A 17,147-nucleotide genomic window follows, 5' to 3' on the forward strand; every position below is an offset into this window, starting at 1 on the left:
ATACTTGCTCATTGGTGTATATTTGTTCACACATCTCTGAAGTCAGGCTGTATCTTACGATCCCTGGCATTCTTACATTTAGTCGAATGTATTTTATTCTCAATAATGGTATCGCTACGTTCTACAACTTTATTGGGGATATTTTATATCCCCAATATATTGGAATATAGCATATAATAAAATTTCATTGGTTTTAGTCTCTTATTTGGTTTTGCTGTTACTTAAAAAGCAGAATAATAGCTTAATGACCACACTATACCATGGAGTATTATGAAAAAGAACAAGGTAGACATGTATGTTAATTTAAGTGAAAAGCAAAAACATGTCGCAGAGATATACTATCTAGCATGGTTTCATTTAACACATAATAATAAAGTTTATATACATGAACATGGGCTCCCCTACATTGACATCCTTAACAGCATAGAACAATCAGGAAGCATAATATATTCCAAATGTTGGGGTGGTAGTGGTGGAGTGGTTACATGTTTTTCTGTGTAAAGAAAATATTTGGAAAACAAATCATCTCCTTGTCTAGACCAAAACACAAAAGCAATAACTTAGTTGGGAAAGTAAAATAACCACTTATAAAACAATCAGGGAAAAATAAATCCAGTGCAAAGAAGAGAACTACAAAAGTATCCCAGTGGTGGCACAGCACAACGTCAAAAGATCAAATCACAGCTCCAACAACAACGGTACATTACCTGAATAAGCAGGCTCGATCCATGTGAACAGGTCTCTTATTTTGAGGATAACTAAAAGATAATATTTTGCATTTTATGAATTATGTGTTAGACTCAAGTGGGTGAACTTAAGGTTTAAACGGTATTTTCTCTTTATAGGACAGAATGTCCAATGTGTTTAAACTACAATAAATCCTAAACAAGCAATCAGTTAAAACAGATGAAATACAATAAAGACATGACTTAGAACCACTGCAGGGAACCATCATGCAACAGGGTCGGTGTTTTTCTTATTTTCCAATATAAGTAAACATTGCACAGATCCCAGATTTCCTCTTTTGCACTGTCCTTTCTGGGTTACTCCCAGAGTAAATCTGCATAGCAAGTTTATGTTATATAATAATCCGTAGCTCTGGCCTTCTATAGGAGAGACTTGCTTTCGCTTGACAGTGTAGTCTCAGGTATAACAGGATGGACGAGTGGATCATTTAGCAACAGTTACTGCCTTTTTTTTGTGTAACAGACAAACATATCAAGAAAGTACCTGGACCGAGTAATATCCCAAATTAACCAATCATTTCCTGCAACGGCTCCAACTTTGAAGGTGTTTTTTAAGCACCAGTGTGCTGACATTAATGGCACTTGTTCTGATTCAAGAGATAAAATAGCCTGTTGGGCCAAAAGATCATAAAACCGGATTGTTCCATTCTTCTCTGCAACCATTAGCTGTAAGACAGAAAAATAAAAAGAAACTCAATCACTTATCTCACTAACTATACCTGAAGTGTAAGCAGAGATTCACTGTTGTACGGTAAAATGTAAACATTTGCAATATACAGGTTAAGCATTCCTCATCTGAAAATCTGCAATGCTCCAAAAACTAAAACTTTTTGAGTGCTAACATGATACCACAAGTGAATAATTCCACGTATAAGCACTTAACACAAACTTTGTTTCATACACAAAATTATTAAAAAAAGTTATATAAAATTTTCTTCAGGTCATGTGTATAAGGTATACATGAAACATAAATGAATTTCATGTTTAGACTTGGGTCCCATTCCCTAGATATCTCATGTATATGCAAATATTACAAAATGCAAAAAATTCCAAAATCTGAAACCCTTCTAGTTCCAAGAATGTCAGATAAGGATCCTCAACCTATACTACAAATGGAAGATCAAATGTAAAGGAAGTAAGAGGCTATGTAAAAATCGCCAGAGAATATAAAAAACCTTAGAGAAAACCGGCAAGATAAACGATTCAAGATTTGGCCGGGTGTGGGGGCTCTCGCTTGTAATCTCAGCACTTTGGGAGGCTGAGGCGGGCAGATCACTTGAGGTCAGGAGTTCGAGATCAGCCTGGCCAACATGGTGAAACCCCATCTCAACTAAAAAAAAAAAAAAAAATTAGCCAGTTGTGGTGGCACATGCCTGTAATCCTAGCTACTCGGGAGGCTGAGGCAGGAGAACTGCTTGAACCCGAGAGGCAGAGGTTGCAGTGAGCCGAGATCGTGCCACAGCACTCCAGCCAGGGCAACAAGAGCGAAATTCCATCTTAAAAAAAAAAAAAAAAAGATTTGAGATTTGGTAGAATTTTAAGTGATGATGTATGGTCACTAAGAAGAAGAGATCAATTTAACAATTCCTTCTGGGAAAAGTTACTTTTAAGTTATGTTATATTGTCTAGAAAGAATAGCTAAGTATGTATCTCTCAAGACAGACAGACATTTATGTGTTACACATACTTATGCAACTGAAGTTTGTTTCTAGAATGGAAGGCAGGGCAACATAGTTAAAGAGCACAGACAGGCCGCTTCCTTCACTTATAAGCTGAGTGACTGCCACCATGTGCCTGGCAGCTTTCTCATTTCTAAAATGGAGATGGGAGGATAAGAATGGCTACAGGATTGTTGTGATGATTAAACAGTAATGTGTGTAAAATACCTCAATGTAATGCTTGACAAATAGTAGCCACCCACTCAAAAAATAGTAGCTATTACTTCACTATTTCCTTTATTCTAAGATAACATTGACTTAAGATGTTTAATACATTGATAAGTTTTATGTGTGAAATACTTTATCAAATGCACAAATTAATTATAACATAAATTCCAATTTTACAAAATAATAAAATGTGAAAAAAATTTTCTTAATCTCAAGGAATCATGGCATTGGTATACCCATTTGTGGGAGATAAGGTATGAGATTGCTATGAGTATCTAAGTGCATGAGTAGTTGATGCCTGAATAAAATGCTTTTCCACTCTCTACATCTCTGTAAAGTTCTTACTTTTAAGCAGTGTTCTTTTAATTCTGGTTCTATTAAGTTGAAAAATCCTTGAGGGTGTAAAGTAGTAGTGGTAGATTGGCAAGAATGTGGGATTTGGCATCAAAACTCCTGAGCTGTACCATTTAAACCTGTTGAGTGACCTGGAGTTATCTTTCATATCTGTAAAATGGAGGATAATTATATCAGATTCAAAAAGTTACTGTATGGCTAAAATGTGATTGTTCTTTAAGAATGTACTTTTGTACTTTCCTAAACACATAAAACATCATTTATTCTATTATTCATCTAACAGGCTTTTACTGAGCATCTATGTTATACACATACACACAGATAGTCCATTTCATTATTCATGGTAGTTTGTTGTTATGAAGTTGCTGCAAACACTCAATTAGTGAATACTGAACCATTAGGGAAATACACAGTTAGGTTCCCTGCCAGCCTGTGGTCACAACCTTTTTGATGACTGATCAATATGTAGCTTTTAAAAATTGTGCTTCTTTTTAAAGATATCTTACTTAATATATACTGATTCATTAATATAGACCTCACCATGAACAGCGCTATAACTCATGCCTAAACAAAGCTTACCTAACACATTTATTTTCTTCATAAGGCACATCGCAGCCTTCTTGCACTTAGAACACTAGACAGCACTACATTACTGTGCTTGGGGATGATTTTACACAGTAAAATTACCCACAAAAAGTACAAAAATGTTAAAAATGTGGAAATAAACTGACGAGGAAAAGACACATATTTACAGTATGAAAACTAAAATAAGAAGCTGGAGTTCACCTTGTTCAATCTTAGCTGAGCAAGTGCACATAAGCTGACTCAAACTTTTTGTTGTTCTGTGCTCCCTGCATATGTCTGTGACTAAAGAAGTGCTATGAATATTGATTTTGGGGTTACAAATAAAGTTTAGTGAGGAGGGAAATTAAAAAATACAAAATCTGTGAATAATGAAGATCTACTGTATACATACATACATACACAAAACACTATATTAATTCCAACAGAAGTCAAAGATAAAGGATATAATCCTTGATCTCAAGAAACTTTCTATCTAGAAAAGAGAATTATGAAAAAATCGGACAATAAGGCAAAATGCTCTAGAGTACAAAAAGGAATTATTTCAGAATATAGACAATGTTTGGAATTACAGTATTCTTAATAGAAGAAGTGGAATTTGAAATTATTCTTATTAGCCAGGCGAGGTGACAAGCACTTGTAGTCCCAGATACTCAGGATGGTGAGGCAGGAGGATCACTTGAGCCTGGGAAATAGAAACTGCAGTGAACTATGATCGTTCCACTGCATCCAGCCTGGGCCACAGAGTGAGACCCTGCCTCAAAAACAAAATAAACAGAAAACAACAATGATTGTTCAAGAACAGGCAAATGTTAAGATAATACTAATGCTACTAACAATAAGTACAATGAGGTCAATGACAAACACAACAAAAACAAGTACAACACTGGAGTAAGAGCTTTACACGTCCGCTTTATTTAATCCCCTAAACCACCGTATGAGTAAATCACTATCGTTAATCCCATTTTTCAGATGAGACTGAGGCTCAAAGTGATTCATGTAATTTGTACAAGGTATCAACCCTAGCCCATGATGGAGCCTGGATTTGAATCCAGGTCTGTTTAACTACAGTGCACACATGTTCCTTGCTACAAGGCTAGGCTGAAGACTGGTGAGTGGTCTAGTGTACTACAGTATGCAGTGGGGAAGGATCAGAAAAGGTAAGAAATCGAGGAAAATTTACCAGGACCTAGTAAAAATATTTGATATTTTAAGAGTGACTTGAAAGATCTTGAGAATTTCAGGTATAACTTATGGACTATGGAAGGGCTAAGTCTACCTGAGCCTGGTCCAAAGGTAGTAGGGGCAGTGAAGCATGGTAAGCAGGTGTGCAGCCTCTATAGCCAGACTGCCTGGATGAGGCCCAGCTCTGCCTTCAGGACCTGTAAGATCTTGGGCAAACGGCTTACCTTTCTGTGTTTCAGGTTCTTATCACTAAGAAGGGGCTAATAAGAGTATCTACTTGATAGGACTATTGGGAGAACGGTATGAGTTAGTAAATATAAAGCACTTAGAACTGTTTTGGCACAAAGCAGGCACTCAAGAAACATTGGCTATTATTATAGGTTAAAGTCAAATTAAAACTCAGTTCTATCAAAAGATTTTTGTTATTTACTGTCTGTATAACTGTGCTCAATTATGACAATAAATCTTTTTTTGGGTGAAAGAACAGATAGGGTAGAAAAGTTAAGTAAGTTTGGGAGTAGCTGAATCTAAAAATGCTACAGGGGGAATTTTTCCTTTAGGAATTTTCAGAACTATAAACAATACTATGCACTGTGAATTTCCAAGGTGGAAATACTTTAAGTGGCACAGAACATTGTCGTACTTGAACCAGACTGAGTTCAAATCTGTCACTGTGTGACCTTGGGCAAAATGCTTTAACTTTTGGTGCTTTGGTTTTCTCATCTACAAAATACAATACTACTACTGTCCCTGCAGTGTTTTGTGGGGATCAAGTGAGAATACATGTCAAGTACCTAGTACAGTCCCTGGAAAATAGAAAGCATTCAACAAATGTTAGCTGTTAAACCTATTTCATTTAGCTATTTTTTTTTTGAGACAGAGTCTCATTCTGTTACCCAGGCTGAAGTGCTCGCTGTGCCCTTGACCTCCCTGGCATGAGCAATCCTCCCACCTGAGCCTCCAGAGTAGCTGGGACTATAGTCGAACACCACCACACTCGGCTAATGTTTGCATTTTTAGTAGAGAAGAGGTTTCACCATGTTTCCCAGGCTGGTCTCCGACTACTGAGCTCAAGTGATCCACCTGTCTTGGCCTCCCAAAGTGCTGGGATTACAGGCATGAGCCACTGCTCCCTGCCACATTTCGCTACTCTTTAACCTCTTTTTTCTTAGGGTCAGAGACTGAGATGTCCTCAGTCCCAATTCTTTGATCCCGTGACATCCTAAATCCTTGGTCCCGTTATTAGTATGCATTGAAATCCTAGCTCCTATTGAGGCTTATTGGATTTGGGGGCTTAGTTTTTGGAGGTCTCTTGACTTTTGTATATTTTACTGACTTAAATTCTAGCCATTTGTTTTGTGTTTTCCTGATCTTATGGCTTTTTTGTGGTTTATATCTCTTGGGATTTTCATAAGAATTCTATGAGATAGGTAATCATGAACTCATCTCTCTCATCTCTAGCTGCCTTATTTTCATCAAGGCCAAGCATAAGAGGCTAACAATTCTGGGCTTGCAGAGCACTGAAACGACTGTAGAGCACTGTAAACGACTGAAAATGAATGGCAGAGCACTGAAAGCCATTAGGCTTGTTATCGCTGCAATAATAGTATCAACAATGACCAGCAGCTAAAATTGACTGAGTGCTTACTATGTGCTTTTTAAAGGATTTTACACGTTAGCACATTTAATCTTATGTATCCATTTTATAAGATGAAGTGAAGACAGAGAAAGTTTAAGTAACTTGTCAGAGATCACCCAGCTAGTAAAGTGGTGAAACTGAGATCTGACTCCAGGCAGTTAATTCAAGAATCCACACTTTAACCACTTCTCTGTATTCTAGGTTTCTGAGTTTAGCAGTGATAGGATGAAACTGATATTCTAAGACTCTTAGTCTAGTAGGCAAGAAGAATCAAAGAGTAAAGAGCCAAAGACTTTAGAAACAAGCTAAGGCTTGGCAAGTTAGGCGTGAGAAAAGAAAGGGGGAGAATGCACCTTAATGAAGAGAAGAATGCTAGAGTTAGTGAAAATGAAGGAAAAATTAAAAGACCTGGAATAGTTTGTGTATAGGGAAAGAAGAATTAAAGATGATTTTGGATTCTGAGTTTATGTGATTTAGAACAAGGACTTTCAAACATTCTGAAGTCATGGAAACATCATAAAAGAAAGGAGATGGGGTAAGGTGGAATTTTAATGATATGTAGGAGAAAAACAGAAATAAAGTATATGGAAGAAAGAGATAAAAAATAACAGCAAGAAATTAAGCATTAAGATGTAAGTTTTGGGATAGAAGTTGTAATAAATGTTCTCATTTGTCATGCAGGTCATAGTTTTTAAAAAGCAGTTTATTGTAGTTATATGTGGTGATATTAACATTTTGGTAGAAACTGTGACTGTGTTTTAAGTAGACTCACTGCTCTCAGGGAGAAATGTAGGCATAAAACAAAATTTAGGAACTGGACTCAGAAATAAACCTATCAATTTAATAAGTTAGAGTATTTCACTCATGCACATATGCAGAGTATAATTCTACTCATGAAATACTCAATGGGCCTGAAACAAATTTCCATGAAATCCCAGGGTTCAGAGCACACACTTACACACAGTCTGGGGATTATCTCCTCTGTGAAAGCTGTGAGAAGATTTGGTTAATCCTTCTTTATGTCATCATTCTACTTAATAGATTTTTTGATTCTAAAACTTATTTGTGTTGCTGTATTTACATGTTTTTTCTCCCTTATACATCAGTATACTAGGGACTTTATTCATTCTTTTATTCCCTATTACAATAAAGGGTACAGTGTAGTGAGAATTAACCCTTGAAGCAATTCACAAATATATGGTGAAAGAAAAGTTGGAAGAGTATAAAGAAAAAGTGAACATACACGCAAAGTTGCTCAAGAGGACTCAGATAATGCGGCTTTGAAAATCAAACTAGCAGTTTCCAGAAGGAGGTGATCAGCAATGTAAAACACTGGCTGGAGAATAAGAATGAAGGAAAAGGCCATGGGATGTGTTGAAAATATCCCTGGTACCTTCTGAGACAGTAGTGGAGACTGACTGAGATTATGGTGTTAGACCAAAGGATGGGAAAAGAAGAAATGAAGTTAAAAGGTACAAGTGATGGATTCAAACATTTAGAAATAAAAGGTGTGATGAAGATAGTTTAAAATTTAAAGGGGAAGTGGAAAAAGGGAATTTTTAAGAGCAAGACCTATGGAGCTGAGAGGCATGAGTTCAAATGCCTATTCTTCCACTTACTAGCTGTGTGACCTTGGATAATTTATTTAATTTCTCTGCGCCTTGGTTTCCTTATCTGTAAAATGGGGATAATCACAGTGCCTATCTCATGTTATCATGAGGAATAAATAAGCTAACACACATGAAATGCTGACTATAGGCCTGTCATATGTAAGCACTACATGTCTGTTATGATTAACGAAACTTATCTTCTCATGCAAACTTGAGGACAGAACAGAATCAACAGAGAAAAAGCATGGAGATGGCCGGTATGGTGGCTCACAACTGTAGTCCCAGCAATTTGGGAGGCCAAGGTGGGCAGATTGCTTGAGACAAGGAGTTTGAAACCAGCTTGGGTAACATGGTGAAACTCTGTTTCTACAAAAAATACAAAAATTAGCTGAGTGTAGTGGTGCGTGCCTGTAGTCCCAGCTATTCGGGAGGCTGAGATGGGAGGATCACCTGAGCCCGGGATACGAAGGTTGCAGTGAATGACGAATGCTAGAATTACTGGAAATGAAACTTGGGGCCATGCTTGGTAACTACCAGATTAAAGGTTGGTTGATTGTGCCATTGCACTCCAGCCTGGGTGACAGCCAGGCTCTGTCTCAAAAAAAAAAAAAAAAAGTATGAAGACATTAGAGGACTGTGGGAGCCTAAGGAACTGCCATGAACTTTCGAGAACAGATGAAGAGTTAACTTTAAGAAAGATGATTGTTGTAACTTCTCAGATTCTAGGGAAACATACAATAACTACAGTGATGACCAAGAGAAGATACTGGCAAATGAGAGAATTCTTGTTTAATGGCTCCTATCTTCCCAATGAATCAGCATTAAGGTAGTTGATAATAAGAACTTGTAGTGTATTATTAGTATTTTAGAAAGCTCTATCTTGAATAGGAATTGAACATTACTATAGCTAAGACAAATTTGCCTTATGCCACTAATGTTTTTTGTTCACACAGTAAGGCTCACAAGCGTGGATGATGTAACTTAAAACAAACAAACAAAATTGCCTACTGGGCCAGGCATGGTGGCTCATGCCTGTAGTCCCAGCACTTTATGAGGCTGAGATGAGCAGATCATCTGAGCTCAGGAGTTTGAGAGCACCCTGGGTAACATGGCGAAACCTCAGCCCTACCAAAAATACGAAAAAATTAGCCAGGTGTGGTGGCATTTGCCTATAGTCCCAAGCTACTCGGGAGGCTGAGGTGAAAGGATCGCTTGAGCCTGGGAGGCGGAGGCTGTAATGAGCCAAGATCACACCACTGCACTCCAACCTGGGTGACAGAGTGAGACCCTGTCTAAAAAAAAACAAAAACAAAAGAAAAACCAAAACAAAAAAAATCCCTGCCTACTGCTACTAGATTGTTGGAACATCAGTTTTTACACTGAAATCCACTAAAGGTCAGGAAAAGTGTAGTTTGAATAAATGCCATTTATGGATGATGGCTGCCAAATAAAAACCTTAACAATTATAGAGAAGCTTCTACAGTACAGGTTTCTAGACTAATCCAAATGCATTTGTGCTGATTAGTACCTCTGAGATGGGAAAAATCATTGATCTTTCTCCTCTATGTATGTGATGTCTTATATCTCTATATGTCTTTTCAATTTTATAAGAGTTAAATTATAAATAATAACCTTAAAAGTCTCCTCAGGATGCCAGCACACACTCATGCCAGGAGAATGAAGAACAAAATGAGCTGTTTGCACTCCTTCCAAGTTCCAAATCCTAATAAAAGAATAACAGTATAATGTTAATTGTTCTTGATATATCATTACTAAAAAATTAAATTTCCATGAATTTATTCAAAGCTATTAACTACAGATTATAAGGCAGACATTTGTACTTAATGTATATCTTTTAAAGAAAATTATAACACCACTTTTAAGTAATATGAAAGTAGTATGAAGAATTTAAATTTTACCATATTCAATCATGGACAAAAGAGTCACACACATTTTCCCTCTAATTAATCTATCACAGCAACACTTTTACATGGTAATCAAATTAAATTATTTATATACTCTTTATTTTGTAGGCAAAATCTTGTTTCTAGGTTACTAATCAGGTTTTCTGACTACTTCAGTAGTCATCTCAACTGACGATAATTACTACTGGGGTGCTTACAAACACACACACTCACACACGCCGAGTATTTTTATTTTCAAAACAACATACAAAGAAGCTAATATGAAGTTATGTAAATTTAGCAACATGGGCATCTTCCATATTGCTTATTCCTTCTACCTTTAGGATTCCAACCCAGTGGCTACTTCCTATTTGTACCTTTTGTAATTTGGCTTACTTTTCCAGTTTTCTCTCCCCAAGCTGGCCATGGTTGACGATTAAAGATGGGTTGAAAGAAAAGGCATTTGGTTCTTCCTGTTCTCTCTTTCCTCAATAGTTACAAATCCACAGTAACAGGGACCAGGTTACTCACCACCATGGCTCTCCATTTCAATTGCTTTACCATTGCAGAGGGAGATCAAGACTCAGAAATCTCAGTTATGGCACTATGTTGTGAGAATGCTATCCCTCACCCATTGCTCATTCTCCATATTCAGCCACTGTTACACTGCACTGGCACAGAGTGTGGCACAGAGTACAGCCGGTGACAGAAGTCGGTGGGAGGCTGGCAAAGTGCACATGTAATTCTGATCCTTAAGAACTGAACTTGACTGGGTGCCATGGCTCATGCCTGTAATCCCAGCACTTTGGGAGGCTGAGACAGAAGGATCGCTTGAGCTCAGGAGTTCAAGACCAGCCTGGCAAATACAGTGAAACTTTGTCTCTACAAAACATATAAAAATTGGCCAGGTGTAGTGATGAACACCTGTAGCCCCAGCTATTACTTGGGAAGCTGAAATGGCAGGCTGACGTGGGAGGATTGCTTGAGCACAGGAGGTGGAGGCTACAATGTGCCACGTTTGCACCTCTGCACTCCAGCCTGGGTGACAGAGACCCTGTCTCAAAACAACAACAACAAAAACCAACAATAAAAAAAGAACTGAACTCATTCATTGGAATTTTTCTTCTAGGTTTTATAGTTCATATCTCATTAGGGAACCAATGAGGTTAAACCAAACAGGTTTAACCAATTTCAGGAATTTATTTTCAATGTGTAGGCAAAAATTTATTTCAAAGAAAGCGGAATATGTATTGGACAATGCTACTATTCTGTGCCAAAACACGTTACTTCAAATATTCTTCTTCCTTGTAGAAATTATTGGGTCTCTAAATGTTGAAATATCATAGTTACATATAAACGAACACAGATGTTTTTCAAAATGATTATCTTAATGATTAAACAATTTAGAAGCATACTGTTCTCTTGCCAAATCAATACTTTTCATCTGTATTTATTATACAAGGGAGACAATTACAATTTAATTGAAGAGAGAAATCACATTTAGCAAGGGTTTATGCAACTGTGTTTCACTCCCCACAATGAATTAGATTACTAATTATGGCAACTGATCAAGTATTTCTTCTCTATTGCCTTCTGCAAAATAAAGTGTTGGGCTAGCATATATTTTAACCACTACTGAAATAGTAGAATTTGTCTTGAAAATTCAGCAAGTCCCATGAGAGAATGGTTTAAAACCTCCATTCTTTTGATCTTATTCTAATATGTATTTGTTTTGTTGGCTATTATATAAATTGAGTAAATACATTCCAAAATATTTTCATGATTTTTTCTTTCAAAGGAGGGAAACAAAAGTAGAAAATATGGATAAAAATATTAAATAAAAACTGGTGAGTTAATGAAGTGTATTCCTGTCCAATGAACCAAAGTTTTACCTAATTTTTAACCAGTGTTTTATCCTGAACAGAACCTGACATTTAAGAAAACAAACAAACAAAAACCTGACTTAAAAATGAGGAGAGTGATCCAGATTAGTTTTCAAGGGATTGGGATAAAATGATTTATGGTTTATAATTATATGCTTATTCAATAATTCTTAGTGTTACACAATCAAAGTAGTAAGTATGTAAAATACAACAAATTGGGCTGAAACTAGTTATCCTAACTAAATTAGCTACAGATGGCACAATTTAAGTTGTTAAGTCTTATTTTCCTTTTTGATAGATTCCTTAATTAAGCCCTTCTCAAATCCTTTTATGGAGCTCAGCTCATTTTTCTGTGTCTTTACTGTATAGCTCATCTGGTTAATATTACTTACATGAGATAGTCACTTTTTTGGATAAAATTTTTGAAGTATACCATATATAATAGAAGTACACAAATCTTAAATGTACAATTCAAAGAGAATACACTTAAAAAGAATGGCACCTAAATCAAGAAACAGAGTATTTCCAAGACTCCAAAAGTTGTCTTGCGCTCCCTTCTACTCGTACTTCCTTACTCTCTCACAAAAGGTACCCACTATTCTGACTTCAAATGTTATTGCTTACTTTAGCCTATTTTTGAACATCATAAAAATGACGTCCATTTTCATACGTTACGTATTTTCTTGGTCTGACTTCTTTTACTCATCATTAGGTTTTGTGAGATTTACCACCATTTGTTGCATGTTGTTGTAATTTGTTTTTTCTTAATGCCTTATACAGTCTTCAATTAATTCAGTACACAACAACATATATATTCATTCTACTCCTGACAGACATTTAGGTTGTTTCCAATTTTTGGTCATCACCAAGAATGCTGCTGTAAGCTGTTTTGCACATCTCATTTAGTGAATATAGATACCCACATACGATCACATACACACACACACCTGCTGGGTACATACCTAGGCATGGAATTGCTGGATCACAGCTTACAAATACATTCAACTTTAGCAGGTAGTTATCATCAAATAGCTTTCCAAGTTGGCTGCACCTCATATTTCCTTTTCCCCTCCATATTTAATTACCAGTGAAAAAGTCAAAACTTTCTCTCATTTTCTGACAAAAACAGTCTTAAACAACCATTTATATGAATGGCAACAGGTACAGCTTTTCAGGTGGTCTTATTTTGTAAGGTAGATTTCTCATCTTTTTTTTTTGCATTTTATTTGCTGTATCTATGTATGGACAAATGTGCCTAAGTTTTAAAATGCGGTAAACACAGAGTACAGTAGAATCTCTCTGAACTGACTCTGACAGATTTTTCTTTTTTCCCCCTATAGAAGTGACAAGAATGAGAAGGCTATTTTCTAATATGCCCACATATGTATTTGTTGTATGTGTATGAAGAGGGAATATAGCTTCTTTGCTTAGCAAACCACTGGTTGTATGTGATGTAAACCCATGCTTATAATGTAATTACATAATATTACATAAACTGACAAAACATGAATGTGAAAGCTATTTCAATGAAACTAAGTCAATGCCAACTAACTAAAGGTAAGTTTCTAAAAGAAAAAAAAAAACTCACTCAAATTGGGTATGTGTGACAGTTTTAAAAGATTAAATAATAAAAATAAAAATCTAGATGTATTCTGAATTAAGACTGCTTTTCTAAGTGTTATTTTCATTGAAGACATTGTATTTTGGTTGTGGTTCAGGCCAAAAAAGTGGTCCCAAGCCAATCAATGGACTTATAACCTAAGAAAAAAAAGCACTGGTCTAATATCAAAAGACTGGCAAATGGTTTTTAATATACATGGGTTGTATATTAAAATAAGGCAGGTAGGCATTCTTTTAAAATGATTTCCTGAGTTTACTGACTTTTTGTTATCTAAGAAACTTTTGGTCTAGACCATGTCAGACAACAGGATTTCTACTACAAAAGAAAAAAATTCAAAATTTGAAAATTCAGGTTTTAATATTTCCAAAATTATTACTATTACAAAGTCAGTTATAACCACAGAAGCACACTTTTCAGGACAGTGGTGCATCACAGAAAGAGAAATGCTTTAAAAGCTCACAGCTGGCCAGGTGCTGTGGCTCACGGCTGTAATCCCAACACTTTGGGAGGCTGATGCAGGCAGATCACCTGAGGTCAGGAGTTCGAGACCAGCCTGACCAATATGGTGAAAACCTGTCTCTACTAAAAACACAAAAATTAGCTAGGCATGGTGGCAGGCACCTGTAATCCCAGCTACTTGGGAGGCTGAGGCAGGAGAACTGCTTGAATCTGGGAGGTGGAGGTTGCAGTGAGCTGAGATTTCGCCACTGTACTCCAGCCTGGGAAACAGAGTGAGAGACTCTGTCTCAAAAAAAACAACAACAGCAAAAAAAAAACCCCATGGCCTTCATAATACACATAATTAAGCATATGAAAAGATGACAGACTATTTCTCAAAGCATAAAAGTACAGAATAAATGTTATCAGGTTTAATTATCTTGGCCAAAACCTAGGATCTATATTAACACACATATGTACATATTTAAATGTTTGCAAGGGAAATTTAAAAGGAAAAGCTTTTATGGGAAAGTTATGTGCTGACATATTAAGGTGCCAATACAGACCAAATCAAAGGGCACTGGGTAAGTAAAGCAGCACTCCTCAAGTGAAATAAAATGACAGTTTTCATCCAATTTGAACAATAGTTATAATAAACATCCCCATCCCTCCTAACATTGTGGTCCTAAACAGAACTCATAGATTTAGCTGTGATGATGGGATAGAGAGCTATCCAGATCTAAGATTATGAATTATGCTTATTTTACTTTTAGTATTTTATTGCTATAATTATTGCTTCATTTCAGGGCGAGTGCTTTTCGGCAGAACATTAAGTATCCCTACCATATGGTATTTAAATGTTATTGTCCCATTTAATTCACAAAAACGTCCCATAAATTGGGTGTTGGCATACCGGGGATATCCTAGATATTCTCAAAGGTCTTTTAAATGGACAGTTAGTAAAGAAAGATGTTTTGTCTGAGGATTCAACAGGAAATTTCCTGGGTAATATTCTGTTTATTTGTTCATTCTCCATTTTTAACATTTTTGGCAGCTCATTGTTGGCTAGGAAATTCATCGCAGAAGGGAATTTCTACTACCAAATGTTTTTTGACAACACAAAAGAAGGAATGGATGACATTAAATGACACATCTGTATCCATTTGGCCCTAACTGGTAAAGCAAAAAATATGAACCACAATCTTTCTAAAAGACATGACTGGATCACATGAATCTGTGTATTGATTAATTAAATAAGAAAGAAAAGAACAAAGTAATACAGAGATGTAGTTATAAGGATTAGCAGGCACTTTACAATGTCACTGGTACAGGAAAGGGACCCTCAACATTCTTAGACAAGAAACATATTTTCCACTGAGCTTGTGAGAGCAAAACTAGGATTTTCTCTTAGTTCCAATCCATCAATTACTAAGTTAATCAGGTTATAGATGATTCAAAGAAGGGTAAGCCGTGGTGTATTTCCTTAGTAAATGAGCACACAATTAGAAAGAAAAGTGAAACATTTTGAAAAAGAATTCAGTGCTAAAATATCTGGTTTTAAGTGCAAAAGGAGTTCAGAGGTGGGGAACCATGTAACTGAAAGCCCAAATCTAGAGATCAGATGGACAAATCTTTACAGCGGGTATGGTAGGTTAGAGTTGGTAAATAAACTTTTGTCAGTTTACGGTTGAGACTATGGAGAACTTTGAGAGCTAGGCAAAAGGCTTAAAGGTGGAGACAACAAAATAGCAAGATAGTTGGAAGAATTTTGTAAAGGGTACTTTCAGTATGTGTGTCCAAATATATTTAGAAAATAAGATTAGATTTTTTTTTAATACTTGAAACTACTAAGCAAGTAGTAGTTGTAGCAGTAGTAGTTTTAATGTACTAGCAGTACTAATGATAAAAGATTATTAGAAGTTTTACTGACTTCAGAGCAAGAGTTAAAAGGGCAAAAATGAGATAATTGTACATGCTTATTATTTTACTCTTCAATAACTGAAAATAATATGTCAAAATCAGAGTTGATAATAAACACTGCATGTACTGTGAGGGTGGAGAGAGAAGGAAGGAGGTACTTTGTTTCATACAGAACACTAATAAACTATACCACACACAATTTAATCTATTATACATCTTCATAAAGCTTTGGGAGGGTAAAAAATTTATCAATTTGTATGCTGTTGCTTCATTTTGATTTCTTGTAATTGTAAACAAATTGAGCAGAAACTACAATTTATTATCACAGAGATGAGAAACTGAGGCTGTCTCAGAGGATAATTATTAACATCTCATTTAACTTATACAGACAGATAAATTTTTGAAGGATGGAAATTGTGAGAAATTTTGTCACATTTAAAAATAAACTTCAAAAATTAAACTCTCAACTGCAAAGAAATACCATATGGTAGTTTTCAAACAGACCATGTGTAATGATTTCATCTTTAAGGAATTCAGAGTAGAAGGGCTTTTTCTTTAACTAACATAAGCCTTAACACAAGCAACAGTAACACTACCCAGGAAATATTAGCATTTCATTTTTTCCAAGAAAATTTTTGATAAACTTTACAACTTAAAATGTGACTATATGTTGAATACTAAAGCTATAAATAAGGGAAAGTACTCCTTTATCATTCATATCAACGGTCTTCCAAAATCTGGAAACTGTTTATGGATATGATGCCCATTTTATAATCCACTTACTGTAACCACATGAGGGCCACATAAAGCAAGCTTAAATTATTGTAGTCACTGATTTGGTGATACATTTTATTAAGTACTTGTTTTGTATTTCATCTACAAGGGCATACAGAAAAGAACAAAGTGTTGGCTACTAGAGAGTGATTTTACCAGTAAATGACATGTCAAGTTTTGGAAAATGTTTTCATCACTTTACTGACTTCTACTCTATTACAGTCTTTCATTAACACACTATTTCATTGCATTGAATTTAAAAATGTCTGCAAAAGTGATAAACGGGTTTTAGTATAATTTTTGGAAGAGTTCTTTTAAAGACAAAGAATCTGTATGTTCCATCACTGGAGCTAAAGTATTACCACGCTCAACACAAAGTGTCCATTTTATCCCATTCTCAAGGCTCTTGTTAGAACTATGCAATTACTGATCTTGATTCAAAATGTTAGAAAAAATTAGAGTGAGTTTTAGAAGACAAGCAGGGAACTTTTCCTGAATTTTAACGATAACACTATAATAAATCACGTAAATTATTCTGATTATACTTTGTACCTGGGCATGGTTTATGCACTCCCAGACGTGGATTACTTCCCAAATAATGCTTC

The 17,147-nt window shown here is 35.8% G+C and overlaps 2 protein-coding genes across 17 annotated transcripts in view; one reads left to right on the top strand and one right to left on the bottom strand.

The window, feature by feature from the left end:
- PARPBP (PARP1 binding protein) overlaps positions 1-17,147 on the top strand; it is a 282,808-nt gene that overhangs the window by 155,367 nt on the left and 110,294 nt on the right. The window lies entirely within an intron of this gene.
- Positions 1-17,147, bottom strand: part of NUP37 (nucleoporin 37) — a 46,075-nt gene that overhangs the window by 1,922 nt on the left and 27,006 nt on the right. For all 5 annotated transcript variants that reach the window (XM_055240329.2, XM_063614332.1, XM_063614331.1 and 2 more), the window contains 3 exons: positions 9,635-9,725; positions 1,231-1,412; positions 708-758 (listed from right to left, as the gene is read on the bottom strand). In XM_055240329.2, coding sequence (XP_055096304.1) covers positions 708-758; positions 1,231-1,412; positions 9,635-9,725 — 324 coding nt within the window. The remainder of the gene's footprint in view (positions 1-707; positions 759-1,230; positions 1,413-9,634; positions 9,726-17,147) is intronic.

The sequence above is a fragment of the Symphalangus syndactylus genome, chromosome 13 (genome assembly GCF_028878055.3).
Source record: "Symphalangus syndactylus isolate Jambi chromosome 13, NHGRI_mSymSyn1-v2.1_pri, whole genome shotgun sequence".
In the NCBI taxonomy this organism is placed as follows: domain Eukaryota; kingdom Metazoa; phylum Chordata; class Mammalia; order Primates; family Hylobatidae; genus Symphalangus; species Symphalangus syndactylus.